Below are 27,500 nucleotides of genomic sequence, written 5' to 3' on the forward strand. Positions count from 1 at the left end.
TCTGGAAAAAGTATGGAATTTTGATGTTTGATATGTGAACCCTGAGATACTGTACCTATGTTGAGTACAGTGTACTTTGTACAAATGACAGTCCATACGAAAATTATGGGCAACTTGACATTTTTTTGGACAACCAAATGTCTACAATGGACTGCCCAAAGGGCAAGTACCATTACCAAAATGTTGTGAGCCCCGTTACAGTATTTGTCACTACTAGCACTAATTATAATAGCAATGAGATTGTGAATAAAAAGTAGAATTACAAGTACAGTACCTATTTGTGGCATGCAGTATTCTGGCTATATCCTGTTCATTGATGAACACAGTACAACCCCCTCTCTCCCCTCCCCTCAAAAAAAAAAAGCGCATCAAAAAACAAATGTTGCTTTGCCGTGCTGGTTACATAGACCTGTACGAGCCAACATCAGCAGCAGTTTGATTCCCCCCCCCCCCCCCCCCAATCAGTATTTAGTCATATAATTAACCATATAGCGAGGATGTAAATCATATATGTACACTCGGCTGATGGTTTGTACCAGAGACTGTTGCTGCACTCGGTACAATAAGTTAGAAGAAAGCACCATACATTTAAAATAAAATTACTGGTATCAGTGATAATCAGTGATAATAACTATCTTATTCGATTTTATTTATTTTTTATTTTTTTCTTGGTTTGGAAATAACATTAACGATTTAATAAAGGTAACAACAAGATAACAAAATGTGAATCTTGGTGAGCAGAGTACAGTACCTTGTAATTCCAGTCTATAACTTTGTTAAAAAATCATAGCCTTCAATATAAAAGTATACTTTGGCTGTCGTGGTGTCCGTTTTACCCTTTGTTACATTGGAGAAGATACAGTCATGTGACATATACAAGCGCGCTGACTCGATATGATTGCTTGAGTTGTCAGGGGTGTTAGACCATGCAATCCTCGCGAGATTTGATCACAAGCAATGTTTGTCGCCCCGGAAATCAATGAAAAACATGGATCCCACTAAATATGTTTTTCCCTGGTGAGCGGAATCTCGATTGAGAAATCGCTGTTTGATTAAAGCACAGAACGTTATTTTGTTATAATGTAAAAAAAAATCGGATTGCCCGTTGGGCAAGCAGCTATCTTCTTGTTTGTGCCTGTGCTATTTGTTTGGTGCATTGGCTATTTGTATTACAGGCACCCCCCCCCCCCCCCCCCCCCCCCCCCCCCGCTTCTCTCGGCCCCTATCGGTCTCACTCGGGCATTGAAAGGTTTCCTCTGCTTTTTCCGGAGAAAAAACAACTAGAGACCTGTGCTTGACTTCTTTTTGACAATCACAAAGGGTTAATTTTAAACCATGGCTGTTTTTTAATTTAATTATATTTTCTGATGATGAAGAAAAAGCTCAGAACAATTTTTCTAGCTATACAATCCTAAAGGAAATTGATCACTGTACTGTGTAAAGGACGTAGTCAACCTGCAAGTTTTTCAGAGAACTCTTGGAAATACTGAGCAGTAGTCCAGAAATAAACCCACCACGGATCTTGGATTTTATGGGACCTACGGCGATCTCCATCCCGGAAAATAGCAGTGGGGAATTGTCACAAAGACGGATGCAGTGGGCGACGTCAGACCAGAAACCAGGAAATAAACAACAGAGATGGAGTTTGGTAAAGCTGAATGAATGGTCTCTCTCAGCATTTAATAGTGCACAGACAGAAAATAAAAGGTTGTAAGACAAACAAGACAGAGGACACGGCACTAGTAGCCAAAACAAAAAGACAAACAAAACGGACTCTACAGACAAAACACGGTGAGCTTCTATTTTAACATTCTTCTTCTTATTATTATTATTATTACAATTACCTCTGTCTCCAATCCCGTTCTCCACTCACCGAATACACAACCCCGAATGAGTGAAAACATGCTGCTTTTATGCAGCTGTACCGAGACTCGATTGCTAATCAATCATTCAGTTGGAGTTGGGGTACAACTGCATGTGAATTAATAAGTGCAATTCCCCGTGCTCACATATTATTACTTTTTACTTGCACGTGAATTGTTGTGCAATCCTCATGCCTAAATACAAATATACATTTTAAACACTCCTGTTACATAGATCTGTTTTATATCCTGTGTACCAATGACTTTACATCAACATTAACACACAACGTAGAACACAAAATACACACAGGAGTGGGCTCTTTGCCACAGGAGTGCACTGAATACACCAACACTTTTGACGATGATGATGCTGGGTCAGTCATGAATGGGTAAGTATTTCTTCATCGTACAGCTTTCATTAAAACGATAAAACTTGCTATATATATATATATATATATATATATATATATATATATATATATATATATATATATATATATATATAGCATGCATGTATGTGTATATTGCTAACATTGCTAAGGGGGCTAAAACCAATTCCAAAATGTTTTTCCAATATTACAACAGCAAGAGAACATTCAAAGAGGAGATTAAATGTTTAAGAGATACAAATGGCAAAATCGTAGATGAAGAAAAAAATAGCAAATATATTAAATGATTACTTTTCACAAGTTTTTACAAAGGAGGATACGGACAACATGCCCCACATGTCATCCAGTTCCTATCCAGTTTTAAATAACTTTAGCATAACTGAGGCAGAAGTGTTAAAGGGACTAGGAGCTCTTAAAATAAACAAATCCCCTGGGCCGGATGAGATCCTCCCAGTAGTACTCAAAGAAAAGTAATTTACAAACCGCTAACTAAGATCATGCAACAGTCTCTTGACACAGAGATGGTACCAACAGACTGGAAAATTGCAAACGTAATACCGATCCACAAAAAGGGAAACAAAACTGAACCAGGTAACTACAGACCAGTAAGCCTGACTTCTGTTATATGCAAACTTATGGAAACTATAAAATCCAAAATGGAAAATTACCTATATGGTAACAGGTTCCTGGGAGACACTCAACATGGTTTTAGGAAAGGGAGAACTAACTTGCTTGATTTTTTTTGAGGATGCAACATCAATAATGGATAATTGCAAAGCATATGACATGGTTTATTTAGATTTCCAGAAAGCTTTTGACAAAGTCCTGCACAAAAGATTAATTCTCAAACTGAACGCAGTAGGGATTCAAGGAAACACATGTACATGGATTAGGGAGTGGTTAACATGTAGAAAACAGAAAGTACTGATTAGAGGAGAAACCTCAGAATGGAGTGTGGTAACCAGTGGTGTACCACAGGGATCAGTATTAGGTCCTCTGCTATTCCTAATCTACATTAATGATTTAGATTCTGGTATAGTAAGCAAACTTGTTAAATTTGCAGACGACACAAAAATAGGAGGAGTGGCAAACAAACACGGTTGCAGCAGCAAAGGTCATTCAAAATGATCTAGACAAGATTCAGAACTGGGCAGACACATGGCAAATGACATTTAATAGAGAAAAGTGTAAGGTACTGCACGCTGGAAATAAAAATATGCATTATAAATATCATATGGGAGATACTGAAATTGGAGAAGGAATCTATGAAAAAGACCTAGGAGTTTTTGTTGTCTAGATGAAGACATTTCTGAGTCAATGTGGGGAAGCTATAAAAAAAGGCCAACAAGATGTTCGGATACATTGTGAAAAGTGTTGAATTTAAATCAAGGGAAATAATGTTAAAACTGTACAATGCATTAGTAAGACTTCATCATGAATATTGTGTTCATTTCTGGTCCCCTCGCTATAAAAAAGATATTGCTGCTCTAGAAAGAGTGCAAAGAAGAGCGACCAGAATTATTCCAGGTTTAAAAGGCATGTCATGTGCAGACAGGCTAAAAGAACTGAATCTGTTCAGTCTTGAACAAAGAAGACTACGCGGCGACCTAATTCAATCATTCAAAATTCTAAAAGGTATTGACAATGTCAACCCAAGGGACTTTTTCGACCTGAAAAAAGAAACAAGGACCAGGGGTCACAAATGGAGATTAGACAGAGGGGCATTCAGAACAGAAAATAGGAGGCACTTTTTTACACAAGAGAATTGTGAGGGTCTGGAATCAACTCCCCAGTAATGTTGTTGAAGCTGACACCCTGGTATCCTTCAAGAAGCTGCTTGATGAGATTCTGGGATCAATAAGCTACACAACCAAACGAGCAAGATGGGCTGAATGGCCTCCTCTCATTTGTAAACTTTCTTATGTTCTTATGTATGTATGTGTGTGTGTGTGTGTGTGTTTGTGTATATATATGTACACAAACACACATTTCAGATTGTAGCTAAGATTGTAAATCTGAATATTGATAAATAATGCATACAACGTTGCATGTTCAATCACCATTGATATAATAATCTGTATTGTGACTAGTGTAATGTACACGTCCTTGTTTGCTGCATTTATGCATGATCCAATACAATAGTTTTTTTCCACAGTAGCCGACTGCACTGTCAACACATGCCTTTATCGTATCTTATGCAATAAGGACAGTACCAACAGTGTTGCAAAAAATAAAAAAGATGGCCCTATTTACGTTTGCAAATTTCCCAGCTCAATCTCTTATGTTGACTTCCGGGAATGCGATGTTTACGTCGCAGTTTACATTCCCGACAAGCACTTTGTCGCAATTTAGGCTTCCTTTTCAGCCACATAAGTGAACGCACTTCAGCCCCCTAAAACCTCAACTGTGAACGGAAATTTGAGGCGGCGCAGAGACGGCTCACGTCCGGCTCAGTAAGTGTTAACGGGCTCTTGGATACTGATGGAATGGAAACTTTTGGAATAGAATAGAGTAGAATCCATGCCCAACATATGAGGCTTGTTGCTAGGGAACTGACGTCACTGCCCTGTGACTTTTGCTAGTGCATTGCTTAAAAAAAAAACGCTTCCACAAATAGATGTTTAATTTGCTTTGTGTTACTGTGAAATGTGTGTGTGTATATGATAACAGTACAATATTAATGCGTTGTTCTGAATTGTTTTGTATATTTTAGTTTGTGATGTGCAGTACAAAATAAAACAAACAGTAATTGCAGTTAGACTGTAAAAATGGGGAACCAGCTCCGCGATATACTAGTACTAATTATTGGAGCAGGAAGACAAATCTTAAGGGGGAAGCTTCAAAGTGTGATGTCATAAGGTTAAGTCTATATTAACCCGAACATTGTATTGTCTTACTGATTCTGTTGTGACCTGTGCTTAGGGACAATGGAATACGCAACTGTTAGACATTTTTGTTGAAATCTGCAACAGAGTTCAGAATTATACTGACGGACGTATGAAGGAAAAAAGAACACTAACTTCTAACTAACCTTTATTTTTAAAACACTGGTGAGCCAGCTAAACAAGGACTGCTTTTCTTACCTTATTTTTCAATAAAATCTGGGAGTTTGTTTAAAGCAAACTGGAGTGAACGAAATTCACCGGTTCAAAACTGAACGGGATTACAGCTGAATAAACTTTTGCAGCAACAGCCATCTGACGAAAAGGGAAATCTGGAACAGCTGGTATAAAACAAAATTGTGTAGCGTTTTAATGTGACAAAGGTATTTAGGGAATTCTTTGGGATAAGATAAAATAAGCACAATTTCAGTTTTTAAACAGTGTTTTGGTCATTTTAAAAGAGTTTAAATAATCCTAATTACAGAGTGTAATTGAAAAATGGAGGAAGCCAGAAAATGGAGGCTCTGGGCAGCAGAATGTGTGACAAAGCATTTGTGCAGAGGCTCTCTACATTCTCTGAGGATGCAGATATGTATGAATGTATTTTGAATGTGTGTGAATTTATATCAAGGGAAGTAATGTTAAAACTGTACAATGCATTAGTAAGACCTCACCTTGAATATTGTGTTCAGTTCTGGTCACCTCGCTAAAAAGGATATTGTAGCTGTAGAAAGAGTGCAAAGAAGAACGACCAGAATTATTCCAGGTTTAAAAGGCATGTCATATGCAGACAGGCTAAAAGAATTGAATCTGTTCAGTCTTGAACAAAGAAGACTACGCAGCGACCTAATTCAAGCATTGAAAATTCGACCTGAAAAAGGAAACAAGGACCAGGGGACACAAATGGAGATTAGACAAAGGGGCATTCAAAACAGAAGATAGGAAGCACTTTTTTTACACAGAGAATCGTGAGGGTCTTGAATCAACTCCCTAGTAATGTTGTTGAAGCTGACACTTTGGGACCCTTCAAGAAGCTGCTTGATGAGATTCTGGGATCAATAAGCTACTAACAACCAAACGAGCAAGATGGGCCGAATGGCCTCCCGTCGTTTGTAAACTTTCTTATGTTCTTACTCTAATTAGGGTGAGTTCAGTGGAACCGACCTATTTGTTAGTGCAGACAGACTTTTTTTTTTTTTTTACTGACACTGGTATTTACACTCCCTTATGTGTTTGTTTTTTGTTATTTGTGTTTTAAGACATTTGGATTAACTAATTCTGGCAGAGAACTGAAATACATGGAATGATTGCTACGCAAAGAAGAAAAATGCTGTGCAATAGGAGTCTGACTTCCATTTACATATGGAATTCTGTAAATCAATTTAGGGGGAAAAAATGCTATTGAAAGAAATGTCTTGAAACCCCTTGCAGTTTGGGATTTTTTGTTAAATGCCCAGACGACCAAAAAAATATATGTATTTAATGCAAATTGTGCAAGCGACTTGTATCATAGAGACATAACCAATCTCTGGGGTCACTTGACAAGCATAAGTTCTTATTTTTGTTAGTATTATTAATATTGTTAATATTAGTAAAATATGACTGATAAACCTGCTTGGAACGGTGACTGTTAAAGCTTTGTCTGCTGCAGTTGGTACTGCAGTGCAATGCAGGCTTACTGTATAGATCTCAAGCTGGCTCAGTTACGTGTAAATAAACGTGTATTTAAAAAAAATAAAAATAAAAAATTATAAAAACATAACTGCTCTATATAACATATTTTTAAACTACATGTGAATGTTATATTGATATGGGTTACCTGTAAAAGAATAGGATTTTCAATCAAATGTAGCTGTGGTGACATCACCAAATTATGCAAATGAGTACCACCCAAGGTTTGAAAATTACTTTGGTAATGTGTTGCAAACCTTCAAAGGTCAAAATATACCTTTTGTTGCAGCCCTATGTCTAGTTAGGGATAAAGTAATACATTTGTTAAAGTCTGTATGTATTTGTTAATAGCTCATAGTGAAGCAGCAAATGTTTTCCAGCTTTAAAATGTTATAATTTGAAATAATGTCTGCAAAAGAAGCTGGTAATATAGACCAGGATGAGCTGTTTGTGGGGAATCTGAATAGAGGTATAGGATAGTAATCTTTGATTTTAAGACCTGACACTTCGATAAAGCATTTAAGTTATTGGATTGGTCTTCGTTCTGTTGCAGAAATGTCCAGTCTGTTCAAATAGTATAGGCTACAATAGTACTTTGCATGTGAAAGTATCCTGCGTTTTCCAAAAACAATCCATGTATACAGTTGCATTCTAATTTGATTTTCTGTTAATCATTTAAACACAAAAAAGTGACGTTTTAAGAAAATCCGCTTTGTCATGTAAACGTACTGAATGATAGAATTGGGAAAACAAATTGGGATTTCAAAAAGGAACTCACAGAAATTACAAATTGGCAGCACTGTGGAACAGGAAGGATTGTAACAATTGTTTAAATTTGTTTTATACTCATTTGAAGTATTACAAATATTTTGTGGTAACTTTTAGAAACTTGAAGTTTCTTTTTCGGTTCTGGGTGATGTGCTCAAAAAAACTATTTTGTGATAAGAGAAACAAAATGGAGAAATCATACTTTTATGCTTCAATTAAGATCTTGAAAGTGAATAGCCTTTTTACAGGTGAAACATATTATTGAAGCTAGAGCAGCAGTCGTTTTTGTTTTCTCTGTTACAGGCTGCATCTAGTTGCATTCCTAGATGAAAGATTTTACGCAAAAAAAACAAAAAAGTTTTTGAAGGACTCCATTTAAAGTCCAATTGAAATCAAATATTATAAAAATAATTAATAGTGCATTTGATTTTCTTCCAGGTTCTTAAATAAAGTGATTTCTGATTCTGATGGGAGATTCAAGTATTGGGACATTGGCTGAAAAAAAATTGAAACAGCTTATCATACAGTACTTTTACACTGACAATGGAACCGTCGAAACTGTTATGTTGAAAAACAAATGCCTGACTGAGATCACCCACCGTGGACATTTTTAAAAAAAAATAATGTGACATTTGAGTGATTTACTGTAGTGCTGAATATGTCTAAAATGAATGAAAGGAAGTTAATGTTGATATTATTTGTAACAATGGGTTAGCAATAGAATGTGTTATGCAAAATGATTACATCTGTGGGTACTGTATAGAGAATATCACAAGATGTGATGGAGTTTTGTATAACTATATAAGGAGAAAATTAAAAGTTGCTTACTAATGTGTTAGAGGTAGATAGTGTGTGAATGTTTAACTGTTTTAGTACTTGTTCAATGCATAGTGATCATTTTTTTAAGTCATAGTTTTAGTTTAATCTTACATGCGTCATAATTGAGATGGTCTAGAATATTGGCTTCTAGAAAGATGGAATTTTACATACAGAAATGCAAAACTCATAAGGAAAAATGATGCTTAAAAAAAAAGTTAAAAGGGGGGACATGGGCAGGACATATTTAAGTTGAAAATAACAAAGGTGTGCCAGAAGATAAGTGGTTTCTATTTATTGTAATTAAACCACTGAGATGGAAGTGTTCCCATTACAACAGGTAGAAAGGGCAGTGCCGGTAGATCAATATGGCATGTTCTGAGCAACCACACAGTATTTTTATGTGGTACTATTAAGCGTAAGTCACCCCCTGGTTTTTGTTTCACACCAATTCTCTGTTCATATGGGAAACATTTATTTACTTGCCCCTGAAGCCAGTTGATTTGAAATTGCAGCCTGGTCGTATGACAGCTACCTGGCACCTGAATCAAATGGGTTCTCTGGCAGAGAGCTACGCAAAACTCTGCAAAGCCAAAATGGAGGTGAACTTGGCACAAGCGCAAGTCATTGTCCTATTTGGATGGTCTGGTGAAGTGATCAATGACACATTTTGGGATTGGATATTTCTGGCAATTATGGCAGTAATTGTTCTCGGGAACCTAACGCAGGGTTTTTGGCTGCGCAGACAATTAATACTTTAATACTCATTACTGGAGCAGGAAGACAGATGGTAAGTGGAAAGCTTTAAAGTGTGCAAAAGGCAATTTAAAAGGTGACTCTGTGCTTTGTCAGAGATAACACTGAGTGCTAAAACCTTCGAAAGCTTAACCCTTTGCGGTCCTATGTCGGAACAAGTCCGGCTTTACAATTTTTCCTTTCTGGTCGGATTTCGGACGTTATCAAAAAGATGTCAAGCACAGGTCTCTAGTTTTTTCTGTGGAAAAAGCCGAGAAAATCTTTCAATGGCTGAGTGAGACCAATAGGAGCCGAAAGAAGCCGAAAAAAAAGGGCTGGATCTGCGCAATACACATAGGGCCCGATCTTCGAAAGGTTTGCGCACCGCGCAGAGGGGTATGTGTGTTGCAAATGGCTGTTATGCTGAAATTGTGCCAAGTTGCCATATTCGAAATGTCCTTTTGAGCGTCGCAATCCATTCTGTGCTGTGGAGAAATAAAATGTTTGTATCTCACAATAGGGGGGGAGTGGCCGATAATATGTGTGATCCTGGTATATTCGAAGGTATGCGCCAAGCACAAAAAAAGTTTGTGACACGCAGAATAAGGATTGCAAAAGGACTGTGTTAACTACACGCACACTACCATTCCAGCAATGCTGCATGATGACCTGGCCAGAGCAAACTTGCGCAGTCAGACCTTGTCTGAGCAATTGGTAGTGTCTGTCTGTATGTGTATCCTGGCTACTGGGACCTTCCACAAGGTAGCAGGTGATACAGCGGGGATCACCCAGTCAGCGGTGTCCCGCCACCTCGATCGGTTCATAATCATGTTGCTGCGACGTGCTGAGGAACATATTAAATTCCCCAGTACCAGAGCAAACAGTGAGAAGATAATGCAGGCATCTATCTGGGCGCCTGTTCCAGTTGTCCTGTTCTATCAGGATTCCAGTTGTATTTGGAATAGTGGGATATTTGAATAGCTATTCCGTGCCATGTAAACAGGGTATTCCGAATGAATCCATCTGTATTCTGGATACCAGTATTCCAAAAACATGATACCGAATACCCACTTAGTATTAGGATACTATCAGAATACTAGCCCCTCTAGACACCTTATTCAGAAAACCATTTTTTTTCTTTTTCAGAACACACGAGTCGTCGTTTTATAATCTGTAATATATAAGACGACGACTTGTGTGCCCAACAAAGCCTTTGCAAAAACTGTGCAATATCTTTTTAAAAAAAAAAAGTTTTTTTTTAATAGATCAACAGTCAATACCAGGATATATATATATATATATATATATATATATATATATATATATATATATATATATATATATATATATATATTATATATATATATAATATATAATATATTTATAATTATATATATATATATATATATATATATATATATATATATATATATATATATATATATATATATATATATATATATATATATATATATATATATATATATATATATATATATATATATATATATATATATATATATAATATATATATATATATATATATATATATATATATATATATATATATATATATATATATATATATATATATATATATATATATATATATATATATATATATATATATATTATCCTTGTAGTCACATTGAGATTAAAACCTCTTTTACGAGTAAGACCTAGCCAAGCAGGTAGCAGCAAGTCAATCGGACAACAAAAACACAATAAAATACAATTAAGACACAGGCAAATCACATTTAAAACAGTAGTCAAAATACACAAAAGTAGTCAACTACTTAAAACAAATACAACTCCCAGTCACAAAATCATGCAGTGTACTCTTAAATTGCAATAAAGATATCGGTCTGCAGCTTTCGTTTGGACTGGAACTCATTCCAGGACCATGGGGCATAATAAGCAAAGGATCCTTTACCAGCCTTGGTACGCATAGAATGAGATCTGAGGCTATGGTTACTATGGGAAGCTATAAGGTATTCATTTAAATAAGTATATTCATATAATTTACATTGAATAGCCTTATATACCAGAATATACCAGGGCACTCTTGCTTCAACCTGCGTAAAGCCAAAGAAGTCCAGCCTACCAAATCGTATAATATACAATGATGAGTATTAAATCTTGTATTTGTATTGTACCTCAATGCTGCATAATATAGCGAGTCCAATTTACCTACAGTTGATGGTGATGCAAACCTATATACTGCATCACCATAGTCAATTTGCGGCAAAAACATACAAGCAATAAGCCTCTTTTTTGTTTCCATAATAACATATATAACATGTTCATGTCATAGTGATGTTCATAGCATATTCCCGTGCCCAACAGACGAGTGTGGAAACATGCACTCACACCTGTCCAGCACACTGCCTTCCTTCTGTTTCTTTAATGCGGTCCTATTAGCATATGGTAATGCATCAGTAATTAGAAACATGAGATGCAAATGTATTCTAGGTGGACATTCAGTATGCACATAACACAATCAAATTTGAATTGGGCGAAAGCCCTAATTTGTCTGACCCAATATCTGCACGATAATTGTGATGCGCTAGTTCCAATAACTGCGCACCGCTGGCTCAAATAGTGTCTGGGTAACAGTCCATTCTGGATTTGGGTACAATAGTACAGAACCCCAACATCCCCCACCCATCCGCACACACCGGTTGGGCGGATCAGTTATGTGTTTTATCACTGTATTGATGTGATGGACAGCGGTAGTGTGTTTACATATACAGTTATATGTGTTCCATAGGTTGCTGTGCATTACAGGTGAGGGGTGGGCAGCTGCAGTTCAGAAAGCCAAACACCAGCAGGGCACTCTTGCTGTGAAAGGCATGCTAATGTTTTCCTAAAGTCAGGCCGGTGATACGATCAACCAGTCAAAGACCTGTATTTTCTCTGCAGCAGTCCAATCATAAGTTAGCTGAGAGAACAAACAGTCCTGTAATTTCTGGCCATTTTTATGCAGCTGTCCAGTCTGCTGAATGTCGGTGTTGCCAGTTGTACAGAGACTGTTAATTTATTGAGAAATTAGTAGGCTAAATTTGCGGCAAAAACATACACGCAATAAGCCTCTTTTTTGTTTCCATAATATCATATGTAACATCATAGTGACGTTTATAGTGTATTCCTATGCCCAACAAACGAGTGTGGAAACATGAACTTACCTCTGTCCAGCACACTGCCTTCCTTCTGCTCCTTTAATGTGGTCCTATTAGCATATGGTAATGCATCGGTAATTAGAAACATGTGATCCAAATGTATTCTAGGTGATTCAATATGCACATAGGGCAATCAAATTTGAATTGGGCAAAAGCCCTAATTTGTCTGAATATACCAATATCTGCGCGATAAGTGTGATGCGCTACTTCCAATAACTGCACACCGCTGGCTCAAATAGTGTCAGAGAGTCCACTCTGGGGTTGGGTTCAATAGTACAAACGTACAATAGTACAGAACCCCAACCCCCCATCCGCACACACTGGATGGGCGGATCAGTTATGTGTTTTATCACTGTATTGATATGATGGACAGCGGTACTATGTTTACATATACAGTTATATGTGTTCTTCACTGCTCCACAGGCATATCGGCATCCAACGTGTACCATCAAAGTATGGAAATGAAGATTTAGAGAGGGATGAAGAGGGGAAGGGGGTCCTGCCTGTCTTTGCTGTGTGTTGCCACACATCTGTAAATTAATTGTATAAACACGTCATACACCCATCTTGTAGCCCATTGCTTTATTTGGGTATTCCGTAGGTTACTGCGCATTACGGGTGTATGGGGTGGGCAGCTACAGTTCGGAGAGACAAACACCAACAGGGCACTCTTGCTGTGAAAGGCATGCTTACGTTTTCCTAAAGCCAGACCGGTGATACGATCAACCAATCAAAGACCTGTATTTTCCCTGCAGCAGTCCAATCATAACTTAGGTGGGACAAACAGTTCTGTTAACTGTAATTTCTGGCCATTTTTATGCTGCTGTTCAGTCTGCTGAATGTCGTTGCTAAGTGTACGGAGACTGCTTATTTATTGAGAAATCATAGTAGGCTACAATTAACATTTTAGGAGCATATTTAGAATTAATTATTATTCTTACAAAAAAAATGGCATAATGAAAATATCCATTCCCAGGACACACGAAACCTTACAAACTGAGTTTAATCATGTTCAAATGAGTGAGTAGAATGAATAACGTAACGCATTTCTGTGTATTGTGTATATAAAAATGCTTGACTGATGTTTACTTTGCAGGTGAATGAACTTGTTACATTTACAAGTCAGAGTGTGCTATCATGTAGACTGTGTCACAGCACGACTTGTATTAAAAAAATTATTCTGAAAAAAAAACAAAACAGATCCCAAGCTTTTTTTTTTTTTTTTTTTTTATTATTATTTTGCTTCAAAAACATTCAGCTTTGTCGGATCAGCTGGCCTTTAAAGAAACCTATATAGTATTCCTTGTGATACAGTGCTATCTGCATTCAGTAAAACAGTGGCATTATCAGTTCATTAATGTGAAAACTCAGCGCCTAGCTCTGGAGCCAATTGTATATTTGAATGGTCTGTATGTATGTGTGCACGATATATTGTGTGGTCTCGTCTGCTGTCATATCGGTATGTACTGTGGCAACACCAATGATAGCAGCTTGTCGGGTTAATGCCATTACTAATGGTGACTGTCCATCACTCTGTATTCATGTAGTGAATGCGCAGACGGTTTTTTTGCTCAAAAAAACTGCTGTATTCCAAAGTCATGCAACTGCTTTGTACCATTTTGCACTATTTTTTTGCAAGGTACAAATTTAGTGAGGGGATTGCGCGAAGATCGAAGATTGGGCCCAACATGCGTTACAGTCACAGGGTCATGTGGTCCATCAACTGCTGTGCTTTTAGAAACATAAAAACAAATCCAATGATAAACATTCAAAAAAAGGCATCTAGTCGAAGCATTTGTCATTGAAATAATTTAGTTTATTTTAAGTATTTCTTAATTTAACTACATGGAGTTTTTTTATGGTTACGTTCTGTAGCATAAATTATTGAGAGTATTGAGGGATATATGTAGTAAGCTATCCAATACATTTAAAAAAGTAGTCCATGGCTACTTTTTTATGATAACTTTGTATTAACAGCTATGGTGGAAAGATAGATGTAACATGAATGAATCGCAATCTTTTTTCCCTTTTTAGTAATAATGTGTTGTAGTTTGATTGTACGCATATTGACTCTGTTTTTTCTCTCCTTTTGCTAGGAGTCAGAGAAAGGTGGTGAATCAGTGGATGAGGAATATGACGGTTACAGAACAAAGCCAAATGAGAACTCTTACTGTTATCAGCTACTTCAGGAACTGAATGAACAGAGAAAAAAGGGCATTCTTTGTGATGTCAACATTGTGGTGAGCGGGCAGGTTTTCAGAGCTCACAAAAACATCCTGGTTGCTGGCAGCCGCTTCTTTAAGACACTTTATTGCTTAACCAAGAATGAGAGCTGTGACCAAACAACCATAACCCACTTGGACATTGCTGCTGTTCACGGCTTTTCTGTTATCTTAGACTTTCTGTATTCTGGCAATCTCCTACTCACAAGCCAAAATGCCATTGACGTGATGTCAGTAGCCAGCTACCTCCAGATGACAGAAGTTGTCCAATCTTGCCGTGCTTTTATAAAGGACGCATTAAACATCAGTATCAAGTCTGAAGCCCCTGACTCTGTAGTGGTTGACTACAACAGGAGGAGGGCAATCAATAAAGATGGCAAGGGATCAGAGAAGAAGCCCAGCAACTTCTGGGCGACTAGCATTCTGTCCAAACTGTCAATCAAAGCAAGCAGCCACATGGAGGAGCCTAGTGACCTAGAGGAGTCTATCAATGAAAACTCTGGCTGGGCCAATGACAACTCCTCTGAGTCTGCTGAGAATGAGCCCCAGGGTCATGGGACTGTGTTTGTCTGGAATGAAACGGCCACCCATACACCCCGGAAAGAGATAAAGCAAGAACCTGGTAGTGGCCGGAGGAAAAATCAAGCCACTAGGCGATTTGTTTATAATATTCCACCCGAACCTGAGGAAGGCTTTGAGGAGTTCATGCTTGTACAGCCGTCTGCGTCCTACTCCAAAGATGATCTTCAGTTCTTATCAGAGAATGCAGGTGAAGTAGTTAAGTTCCAAGTCTTTTTAAATGTTTGTGGTTGGTTTTGGCATTTGAATTAAATTAAGCAAGCTTATATGTTTATGTAAATCTGTTACTGTGTGTCTGCATTTCAACTTCTCATTTCAGATAGCTACTTCATGTTTTAAGTGTTGTAGAAACACCTTAGGCAAAATCTAATGGTAAAAGTCAATTTGGCCTTCTTGATGAATGAGACTTTTTGGTATCAGGATGTTAAAAAACCTTCTTACGGGTCTCATTAGATAAGAGATACTGAGGAAGGGCAGGTGTATGTAGACAAGGCTCTCGGGGATGCGGGTACCCATGTCCTTTACATACATGGTTTGTCAGGACTGTCAAGTTTGAGGTTTTCTGCATCCTCAGGACACATATCTGTTCGTCTGATGCTCCACCACAGATTATTATAATATATTTTTTTAAACATGCAGGTAATACAACTGCGTTGTGTAAAGTGCAAGCCTTTGCCCGCTTTGAGAAAGACGCAGGAACTGGACAGAATGCAGAAAAAACTAATAAGAATATCCAGTAGATTGCAATGATGAACCCTTTACTGGGTTTTATGTAGCATCAAAAATCAGAACGACAGAAATGAAATCTTTCCTCCTAAAAATGGATACAGTCAGTTATCTGGGATCATTTTGGTTTTAAAAAAAGTTACAAAAGAGTTCTTCTTTCAAAGAGCAGCAACACGACCAATATGTTCACGCATTTAGCACTTCATCACTGCCAAGCAATTTTTAAAGAAGCAACTTCAGTAAGGAACACAGTGTTGATAACAAAACTAATTGTGTGTATAATAATAATCCTAATGCATTTTAAGTATTCCCATTTTATGATTAAAAACCATAATATATTTGTTTAGCTACATAGGTTAAGGAGGACAAACATTTGAACACTATTTAAAACAAATAGGATATAGTGAGTGGTATGGACTCAAAACAGGAACGTCAATATATTTGGCTGCTCCCTAAAAGTTGAAGGAGTGAGGAGAGGAAGGAATCCGGCAGAGTGGGTGGGGTTGGAGAGATGGATTTTGAAATCACCTAATGGTACAGTTGGGGTAGACAGAGGAGGGGGGAGGAGAGGAGATATTCAAGTTCATCGAGAAAGTGAGTGAGAGGTCCAGGGGGACGGTACTGCACAATTAGCAGGAGTTGACGGGGAAAGGTTAGTTGGACAGCATAAAATTCAAAGGTGTTAACAGTGAGGAGAGGTCAGAGGGGTAAGAGTAAGGAGAGAGAGAGGAGAAGACCAGTCCCACCTCTCCGTCCAGTTAGACACAGAGTATGGAACAGGAGGGGTTACAGTGTTATCAGGAGAGAGCCAGGTTTCAGTGAGAGCATGGAAATCGAGAGGTGGGAGGCAAAGGCAGAGATCCCCATCCAGCTTGACAGAGCTTGAACAATTTTGCCAAGAAGAATGGGCGAATATTGCACGATCCAGATGTGCAAACCTTGTAGAGACTTACTCCAAAAGACTCACAGCTGTAATTGGTGCCAAAGGTGGTTCTACTAAGTATTGACTCAGGGGGGTGAATACTTATCTAACCAAGACATTTTATTTTATTTTTTTTTCATTAACTGTTGTTTCACAATAAAAATTCTCTTGCCTCTTCAAAGTGTTCAGTAGGCTGTGTAAATCAAAGGAAAAAAAATCCCATTTAAATGCATCAAGATTTCAGGTTGTAACACAACAAATTGTGAAAAGGTCCAAGGGGGGTGAATACTTACTATAAGCACTGTAAATACAGCTAATGTTAATAGGTGGAATTAGGCCTCTAGTATCCACTGAGAGAGATTTGGAAAAGGTCCTCGTTCTACCTGTCCTCGCTCTGACAGCACAGCTCAGACTTCCCTTGTACGTGTGGCTCTTCGATGGCTGGCGCTTAGAACGGCTGGCATTCTAAGACACTGTTTGCCAATTTATTTTGTCCTGTAGGTCTAGAGCAGTCCAGTTTACACACTATCTAAATTCACTTCAATCAACCACAGCTCTGAACACTTTAGAAAATGAATTCCTTCAACCAGCTAATGTAGTTACATCAGCAACAAACATTCAGTTATACTTCCCAAAATCGGTACATTCTTCCTTCTGACTGCAAACAGCAAAACACAATCCAGGCAGGTCAGTCTCGTAAACAAGAAAATCGATATCTTAGAAGTGCCTTCAAATGTGAGTAAGGAATGAAAAAATGAAGCACTGTTGTGGAAGCTGATTTACACGGTTACTTCAAGAAATGGCTTAATGAGGTTCTTACTTTATCAGTAAATAAACAAATGAGCAAGACAGGCCAAATGAACCTCCTCTTGTTTGTAACATTTCTTATGCTCTTAAAGTCACTACAACATAATACCTCCATGAATCTATACTGTTCAAATCTTTTAAAAAGTAAAACAAGTAAATGGTATGCTATACCGTGGAACACTAGTGGCAAATCACACCACCATTTCCACTGTGGATTGCTTGTCTGAGATCTTCAAAGACATTGTAAATGACACAACTGGACCAATCTCAAAGACATACTTTAAACCGTGTTCTAAGTTTTTTTTTAAGCACTGTAGAAATACATTTTTAAACTGCAGTCTTAAAAATACGTAATTTGATTTTGCTCCCTGAATCTCTGTAATATAATTTTATTTGGTTGCTCTGAAACAATAGAACATTGGTCATCTTAGTAATAGCTATAATCCCACTTTTAAAGCTTAATTCATGTCAAAGTCACTGTGAGTAAATATTCTAAGCTTTGTTTATAATCTCCACTCTTTCCCAGCACACACCATCACTGTTTGCAAGCAAAGTCAATGAATTCACCTGGCAAATTCAGTGTAAAACTAGGCACTAAAATATAAAATCGAAAATTGCCTACCTTCAAAAAGGCAGATATATCAGACTGACTCATTGATAGAACAAAAAAAAAAAAAAAACAACCGAATAACTTAATTCCATTTAACTTACCAAAATGAAAATGATTTATTATGGATTGTTTAAAAGAGAAAAGATAACAATTGCATTATCTGAAATCAAATTTTATTTATTATTTTATTTATTGCATTTATGTAGCACTTTTTTACAAAAGTATTGCAAAGCACTGTACAGTACATAGCAGAAAAAAAGAACAAGCCACAATACATTTCTATAGCATTTCACACACAAAACTGCTTCAATCAGACCATTTAAATAACATATTTAAATAATAGTATACACATAATACAAAAGCAGCAATTTTAAAGTTACATTAAAATCCACTAAGATTAGAAAGCCATTTTATAAAGGTGCATTTTTAGTCTTGACTTGAAAACTGTAATGGTCCCAGCTTCCCGGACAAACGAAGACAGAGAATTCCGTAATTTAGGAGCGCTACAAGAAAAAGCTCTACCTGCCGAGTTGCTTTTTTTGACCCTAGGAATAACCAGCAGCCCCGCATCCTCTGATCTCAGAGTGTAGTTTGGAAAATATGGGGTCAGTAACTGCAGCAAATAAGTAGGTGCTAATCTATTCAGGGCCTTGTAAGTTAACAGCTAAATCTTCAAATCAATTCTATACTGCACAGTTAGCCAGTGTAAAGAGGCCAAAACAAGGGTAATATGTTCACTTTTCCAAGTTTTAGTCGGAATTCTAGCAGCAATATTCTGAACAAGCTACAAGCAGGATACCACATGTTTTGGGATACCAGAAAAAAAAAAGTGCATTACAATAATCAATTGTAGATGAAACAAAGGCATGCATTAATCTCTGCATCAGATATGGAAATAATTGCTTTAAGTTTGGTTATATTTCTCAAATGGTAAAAAGATACTTTAGTAACTTCCCTAATGTGAGTCTCAAATCATAGATCAGGATCAAAGATGACCCCCCAAACTCTTAATTTCTAGTTTAAGTTTTGATGAGAGACTGCAAGGGTTGAGCTTATGTAGATTATGTAGCCCATTCTTCAGGGCAAAACTGCTCCAGCTCCTTCAAGTTGGATGGGTTCCTCTGGTGTACAGCAACCTTTAAGTCATACCACAGATTCGCAGTTGGATTGAGGTCTGGGCTTTGACTAGGCTATTCCAAGACATTTAAATGTTTTCCCTTAAACCACTCGGGTGTTGGTTTAGCAGTATTCTTAGGGTCATTGTCCTGCTGGAAGGTGAACCTCCGTCCCAGTCACAAATCTCTGGAAGACTGAAACAGGTTTCCCTCAAGAATTTCCCTGTATTCAGCGCCATCCATCATTCATTCAATTCTGACCAGTTTCCCAGTCCCTGCCGATGAAAAACATCCCCACACCATGATACTGCCACCACCATGCTTCACTGTGGGGATGGTGTTCTCGGGGTGATGAGAGGTGTTGGGTTTGCGCCAGACATAGCGTTTTCCTTGATGGCCAAAAAGCTCAATTTTAGTCTCATCTGACCAGAGTACCTTCTTCCATATGTTTGGGGAGTCTCCCACATGCCTTTCGGCGAACGCCAAACGTGTTTGCTTATTTCTTTCCATTTTTTAATAATGGCTTTAATGGTGCTCCATGGGATGTTCAAAGTATTGGATATTTTTTTATAACCCAACCCTGATCTGTACTTCTCCACAACTTTGTCCCTGACCTGTTTGGAGGGCTCCTTGGTCTTCATGGTGCTGCTTGCTTGGTGGTGCCCCTTGCTTAGTGATGTTGCAGACTCTGGGGCCTTTCAGAACAGGTGTAGATATACTGAGATCATGTGACAGATCATGTGACACTTAGATTGCACACAGGTGGACTTTATTTAATTAATTATGTGACTTCTGAAAGTAATTGGTTGCACCAGATCTTATTTAGAGGCTTAATAGCAAAGGGGGTGAATACATATGCACGCACCACTTTTCCGTTATTTATTTTTTAGAATTTTTTTAAACAAGTTATTTTTTTCTTTTCACTTCGCCAATTTGGACTATATTGTGTATGTCCATTACATGAAATACAAATACAAATCCATTTTAATTCCAGGTTGTAAGGCAACAAAATAGGAAAAATTCCAAGGGGGGTCAATACTTTCGCAACCCACTGTATGACATGCCTTTTAAACAAGGAATAATGCGGTTTCTCCTCTAATCCGTACTTTCTGTTTTCTACATGTTAACCACTCCCTAATCCATGTGCATGCATTATTCTGACCCACATTGATTCAGCATTATTTTCTTCATGGGCTTCAAGACTGTTTCTTATGTATGGTTTGAACCAGGATAGGATCGGACAGTAACACTGTGCTTTCGAGACAATTCAGTAGGATGGAGTGCCAAATTGTGTTTCTTTACCACAGCTACCTTAAGTACTGTGGGAATTATACCAGAGGAAAGTGAACCATTTATATATTTTTTAAAATGTGAGTATTAAAACAACAAGAATATATTTTAATAGTTTTGTAGAAATAGGATCAATAGAGCATGTAATAGCTCTCATAAGTTGAACTAGCTCTGTCAATTCCTGTAAGGTAATCAAAGAAAAAGCCCCCATAGCAGCCTTAGGTGTAGTTGGTAAAATTGTGCTGGAGTTGTCCTTAATAGAAGGTGTCTGTGGAGTCGCATTTCTGATGTCTAGTATTTTATTTTTAAAGAAATGTAAGAAGTCATTACAGCTGACTTCTTACAGATGAACTGAAGTACAATCTAGTAAATGCGTCATTGTGTTACAGACTTAATACAAGTGCAAATGCAATGAAAGTGAAAGTGTTTCTGTTTTGCAAAACAAATAATAAAAAGTAACCCTAAATGTACTGTCTAACAATACAGTGTATATATACAGTTCCAGCAATGTCTAAATCAGATTCGCAGATTTTACCTGAATTGAAGTTAAAGTAGATGCTAAAGTCAGAGGTGAAAGTAACTTTCATTTCTTACCGGTGTAGTGCTATTTTCAGGTACGTGTTATTTAAAAAAAAAAAAAAATTATCATATTTTTTTGGCTTTTACATAGTGTTTTTCCACCATTTAAGCAAATAGTAGGTAAATATTTGTCAGATGCAATACATTGGGTAATTTTTTTTTTTACATGTGCAACTTTGCGGTGGCCTTCTAGTGAATTGTTTTTTTTTCATATTGGAGAAATTGATTGTTTGTTTCCAGTGTAAGTTTGCAAAAAAAAAAAAAAGGATAATTAGTGGTACTTGACAATAGGAAAACACCCATCTGATTGCAATTGATTGCGCAATTACCACAATCTGACAGCATACCACTTTCTGACATTAAAGGACATCACATTTAGGTACACATACCCACATTCTGACGGTGTACCACTTTCTAACACTAAACTGGTTCTATAGTTCAGATCACGACTTCTATCAAAGTGAAAATCAATATCCACAAACTTGAACATAAAGCTGATCTATAAACTTCAGGTACATTCAAGCAGTATTCCAATTCAAAAAGAAAAGAAGATAGTGACAGGCAAGTTGCAAAAGGTATGCAAATTAGAATAATCTAGCTAGAAAAAATAAATCAAATTAATTTTTTTTGTGTTTGTGTTTTTTATTGTTTGTGCAATGTCCGTTGAATAAACTGTTCCCCCACTACTACCACTAGTTTAATGAAAATTGATTTGAGTTTGTTTCAAGGACTCAGACTCAGAATCGAGACTCAAAGTCAAGGACCCGTGACTCAGACTTGGTTGAATGATTGTGACTCGGACTCGAGGTTCGAGGACTCAACTACAAGTCTGTTAAATGGCAATCATAAGTCATATCATTTTAAGTGGTCACCCCCCGTAAGCACACCATGAGGAGTGCCCTGTGGCCCCCCAGGATTTGGACATTGCCTTATCTGGCCCTCCAGTGAATGTAATTGAATACCCCTGCTGTAGGATGTGTCATACTGATGCTATATGTATTGTTCCCATGTAGATAGAATTTATTTTAGGAAGTCGTCTTATAAAGTTAGTTCTCTTCTTCATGATATCAGCTCCTACAGCAAATGCTCCATTTACTCAGCATCCTTATAAACTGCTGACTGTCCAGGAGCAACTTCTTCACTAGGTGGTAATATTGCATATTTTGGATTTGTGTTTGTGTCATGCACCCAAAGACTTTTTTGTCATCTTTGTCAATGTTCATGTTTGTAGTTGTCAATAAAAAGTATTAATACAAACTAGGCATAGCATTTATATACACTTAAGTATCTGTTAATGGTATTTGTACAGTGCTAACTTTATAGTATAAAAAATGACATTATATCTGGGAATTTTGTACAAGGGAAAGTTTCCAGCCTTAAAACATTTGCTTTTATGTAGATATAAAATTTATTTTCATGGCTAACAAATATTTTTGACTGAAATGTACCTTATCCTACATTGAAGAAGAAGAAGAAGAAGAAGAAGAATGAATGATTGCTGGCTTCTGGCTGTGCAGCCTCTGTTCTCAGACTTTGGAAGAGTGTTAAACGATTTCAACATAACCACATGCAGAAATATATGGAAGCAGATGTTAATAAATTTAAAGAATTTACCTTTTATGTTTACTTTTTATTAATGAAAAATGTGTTGTGTTTTTTTTTTTTTGTTTACTCTTGGTAGCCGGAAGTGCTTATTCTGCTAAATTATGTTAACTCAGAGTATTATAGCCATTTCTGCCCTTTGAAGTGATAAAGTAGGTTTGTATATTATTATTATTATTAATAATAATAATAATAATAATAATAATAATAATAATAATAATTGTACAGAGTCTTTTTTTACGTAGAGAAACTAGTCATGGATAAACTTTAACAAAAACTATTGAGTGTATTAGTCTAGGAATATGAAAGCAGTTGTCCATATGTTTGTATGTAAACCTTACATTTTCACATGTGCATACAGAGGATATAGTAGGGATGGGCATTTCCGTATATTTTAATAATCAAATATTCATGCAATTTACTGAACGATTAAACTATTTCAATATTATACTTTACATCAATGTGCCACTTGCTAAAAACAATGTTTACATAATTAGAAAATTGAAGTAATATGTAAAAATATAACAACTGTGGTGCTATTTGACAGTTTCAGTAAGTAGATATTTTTATTAACAGCAAGTGTAATACAAGTACAGTATGCATAAGTCACAACTTATGCTTCATTTCAATATAACATACATGCTATAATGAGTCAATAAATTATGTCTTCATTGGACAGCTATAACATATAAATCAGTTTCCATTAACTTATCAGGCATCTGCCAAATAAATAAATACAGTAGTCTCTGTATACACAAGTTTTAGTCTTTACAAAAGTGACTTGTCATTGTGAGAGTGTCTTGAGGCACACTGATTTGGTTTATTAAGTCTTTCCAGAACCACCATCATATCATTGACTCGTTTTGTATTTGATTTCCACAACTGCACTTCATCACTGCAAAGTGGCATGTAAACAAATGCTACTGTTTCTCTTGCTAGAAATTTGGAAATTGTTCACGCTCTTGAAAAAATCTGAATCGGACACAAGTCGCCAAACAATTTGATGTTTCCCGTTCTGGTGAGTTGCTTCACCATTTTGTTAAACAATGTTCATGTCTTGTATACTGATGCTGCACTTTTTACCGTGTAGGGCTGCTGTGTTAATTTAATTTGGCAGTTTATTAATGTTAGTTTGTTACTTTGTTATTATAGTTTATTAACATACACGTGCCTATTGCCTTTTATTTTTTTATTTATTCAGTTAATTTCATATGTTGATGCATGTGTGTCATGACAAGTAATACAGAGATATGTATGTATTTATTTATTGATTCATATGGTGTCTGGTGGCTAACTCCGTTTTAGAGAACACTTGTTCTTTAAAAACACTTTGCTTGCTTCCCGAGGGGTGTGCTCTTAGACGGAGATAACTATAATAATCATGTTGAATACTGTATATACCTCCTGGCCCTGGTGTAGAACAGAGTAGATGTTAAATCATTGAATGTCATTAACTAAAAGTCAAGTTAAAACTACAAAACATATTATATGATATATTACAACGCTTTTTTTTGTGATGTGAGGAGCTTAAGAAATTTAGTTGTGAAAAGGAAATTATATATATTTAATATTTATTCAGAGTAATACTTTGGGCTGCTGCAGCAGGCTTAGCATGTTTAGTGGGTCGGTTTAGACCATTAAGCATTTGTTGCAATACAAGATCGATTTATAGGAGTAGTAATTTTCTAAACTGTAAAACATTTCTAATCAATTATAATAAGTTCAAGGTGATCAGCCATTTCATGTTACTGATGGGACAAGTCTTTAATTTACATCTGTGGTAGAGGATGAATGTAGGGATGCAATGATTATGATGCTCCCAAACTGAAACCAATAAAATGATACTGACAAAAAAGAAAACTGAGCCAAAACTGCAACAGACTTATTTACATTTTTTTCTTTTTTTGTGTCTAGGGCTATTTTCTGTTCAGGTTCTAAAACGGTTTGTTGATGAAAGGTGCTGGTGCTAGTACTAGCAGGCATACACAAACATGCGGCATGTGTAACCAAATAACTTGAAGCTTTTGTTAAATAATTGTATCCTAAGAAGTGAAAAGCTGAAGTTCTTGAGTATGTTACATGTGTTAAATCACACTGTGTAGACCTAATAAAGAATTAATAATGATGCTAAACTAACATAACCATCAAAATACAAAACTATGAAAGAAAGGGTCTCCCGAGTGGTGCATCCAGTAAAGGCGATCTCCGTGGAGTGCAGGTTGCACCCTATAGCCTGGAAATCGCAGGTTCCAATACAGGCTATGCTATTGCCAGCCGTGACCTGGGGTTCCTAAGGGACGGCGCACAATTGGCTGAGCGTCACCCAGGTAGGGAGGGCTTAGGTCGGCAGGGAAATCCATGGTTCACTGCACACCAGCGACCCCCTGTGGCTGATAGGGCGCCTGCGGGTCTGCAGTGGAGCCATTCATATCTGTGTTGTCCTCCAGCACTATGGGTCTGGTTGCTTTGCTGTGAATGACGGATTGGAAGGAACACGTTTCGGAGGACATGTTTCAGCCTCCGTTCCCCGAGTAGCCGGAGGGTTGGGGGGTTGCAGCGTTGAACCGGGATAAAAATAATAATTGGGCGTTCCAAACTGGGGAGAAAACCATTGGCAACAACTAAATTTATTTTGAAAAAAAATATGAAAGACAGTAAAATGCTAGTTTGAAGTCCTGAACCATTGTGAAACTGGAATAAGCAGGAAAGCTGTGTATACAAAACTAATACAACATTTCTTGTGTTTAGCTATTTGTTTATTAAACGAGAAGTCGATGCAAAAAAAAAAAAAGACACCTTAATTTCTCAGGGTTTGAAATTAGCATCCGCCCACCTGACAAATATGTGTTGATTTGGACTGGGGCAAGCAATTTTACATGCTAACACACCCCAGAGACTTTTTATTTTTTTTGTCCAAGGATGCGGGAACTTGAGATTCCAGACGCCGAGGGAGGGGTCCATTACACACTCGCAAAATATCTCTTGTTAACTACTCTTATTAACATTTATGTATGAGCATGGTTGATCTGCACTGCCTGCAATAATAGCAGGAATCAACTGTTTCAACCAATTAGCATTGCCATGTGGGGCTGTCATTTAGTGTGTCAACCAAATAGCACTAAGTGTTACCATGTGAGGGTGGGTGTTAATTGTTTCAACCTGTCAGCATCAAACAAGAGAGAGTGTTTACTTTTCAAACGTCTCCTAGAAGCTGGTTTCGCTGTGATAACTGTGCTCAGCAATGTCTCTGTAGCATCCAACACTACATTTAAAACAACCAAGTAAAGAATATTTTAATTGTTAACATAATATACATATGTCAATATATCTATCAATAAACAAGTCAAATGCGATTTTATCTTATTTAAACCAAACTTTTGAAGTTGGAGGTGCCAGTCACGCAGATAGCTAAATAAATTAAAGGTATTGTCACCAAGGTTTGACACAAACTTTTTAAATGCTCTTACAGTAAGTCTTTGGATTATTCTCTTGTTGGTTGGTTGGTTGGTTGGTTGGTTTCAGCGATTTCAGAATAGCCCCAGATGACAGAATTATTTTATTATTGACTAAATTCTAAACACTGGTTTCCGCTAGTAGGCCTATCACTGCCTTGCACATTTGGCATTTTGCCTGTGTTCTACAAACAGCAAATCATATGTAAGCCATTCACGTTGTTTAACTAACAAGTAAGGAAGGTTTCCAATCAGGGATTGCTGTATGATGCTACATATCTCTGACTTACTAACATTATTGATGTCATTATCCTGTAATATCGTGGTAATTAATTTGACAAATGGTAACGATTTCTGCAACACGATATAATTGTATAACTAATGGATTGCTGCAGCCCCCCAGTAGTATAACTATTTCTTGTTAGTATCCACATTTTTTTATTCAAGTTACAGTACATTAGATCATATTACAGCAGGAGACTGGGCTTTGAAATAAAAAGTAACATTGTGCATAAAATCTAAATCATTTATTTTCTAGGTTGTCCTAGATAAGATGCAAGAGCCTAAAAAAACATGTTTTTTTTTTTATTATTGTTTTTTTTTTCAGCAATAGTAACCACTGATTTTTGTCTTCCTACAGAATTAACAAACCAGATCCAGTACAACTTGTTACAAGAAACACAGCCTCGAGAAATTAAAAATGAAAGATTCAACTGGGAAAACGGTGAAGCATTTAAAAGCTCATTACTTCAGTATTGCATTGAATGATAAAGCATTTACTGGAGAATCACCTAATAGTTCCAATAAAAAAAAAAAAAAAAGACAATTCCTATTTTAAATACAAACTATATTCTGACTTATGCTGTTGCCTGTTTTACACCACTTGAGCTCTTGCTTGCTACAGTAATATGTCTGATATCTCTGAATAGTTAGTTAGTTAATGATCAAACAGTATGACAATGGCAGTGGTACATATAAGCATCCACTCTTCAGATGTATGCAGATGATATTAGTAAGCTGTTGCCTAAGTCCAAAATTTATCTGTTATATGTATGACAAAGGACTGTGGGGTGGAGATGGGGGGGTCAGTTGTTCACGAAATATTTTGGTGGGCCTATACCTTAGATTTGTTCCCTATTTAAAAAGAAGATAAGCAAGACAAGTGTAAAATGATTGGTTGAGGTATTTGTTCATTTCACTTACAAAAAGTAGCCAGAAAAAAATTAAGATCCCAAATTAGAAAATATTTATTATGTAATTGTTAAATTCACAATCAAGCTATATAGTTTGACAC

At 36.8% G+C, this 27,500-nt stretch overlaps 1 protein-coding gene across 2 annotated transcripts in view; it reads left to right on the forward strand.

Annotated features, from left to right (window-relative positions):
* Window positions 1-27,500, forward strand: part of LOC121313135 (zinc finger and BTB domain-containing protein 10-like) — a 48,124-nt gene that overhangs the window by 16,134 nt on the left and 4,490 nt on the right. Inside the window, exons 2-3 of one of the 2 annotated variants that reach the window (XM_041245337.1) lie at window positions 14,399-15,293; window positions 26,847-26,930. In XM_041245337.1, coding sequence (XP_041101271.1) covers window positions 14,399-15,293; window positions 26,847-26,930 — 979 coding nt within the window. The remainder of the gene's footprint in view (window positions 1-14,398; window positions 15,294-26,846; window positions 26,931-27,500) is intronic. The other variant, XM_041245338.1, reaches the window with a different exon arrangement.

Source organism: Polyodon spathula, chromosome 3 (assembly GCF_017654505.1).
Source record: "Polyodon spathula isolate WHYD16114869_AA chromosome 3, ASM1765450v1, whole genome shotgun sequence".
Taxonomy (NCBI): Eukaryota; Metazoa; Chordata; class Actinopteri; order Acipenseriformes; family Polyodontidae; genus Polyodon; species Polyodon spathula.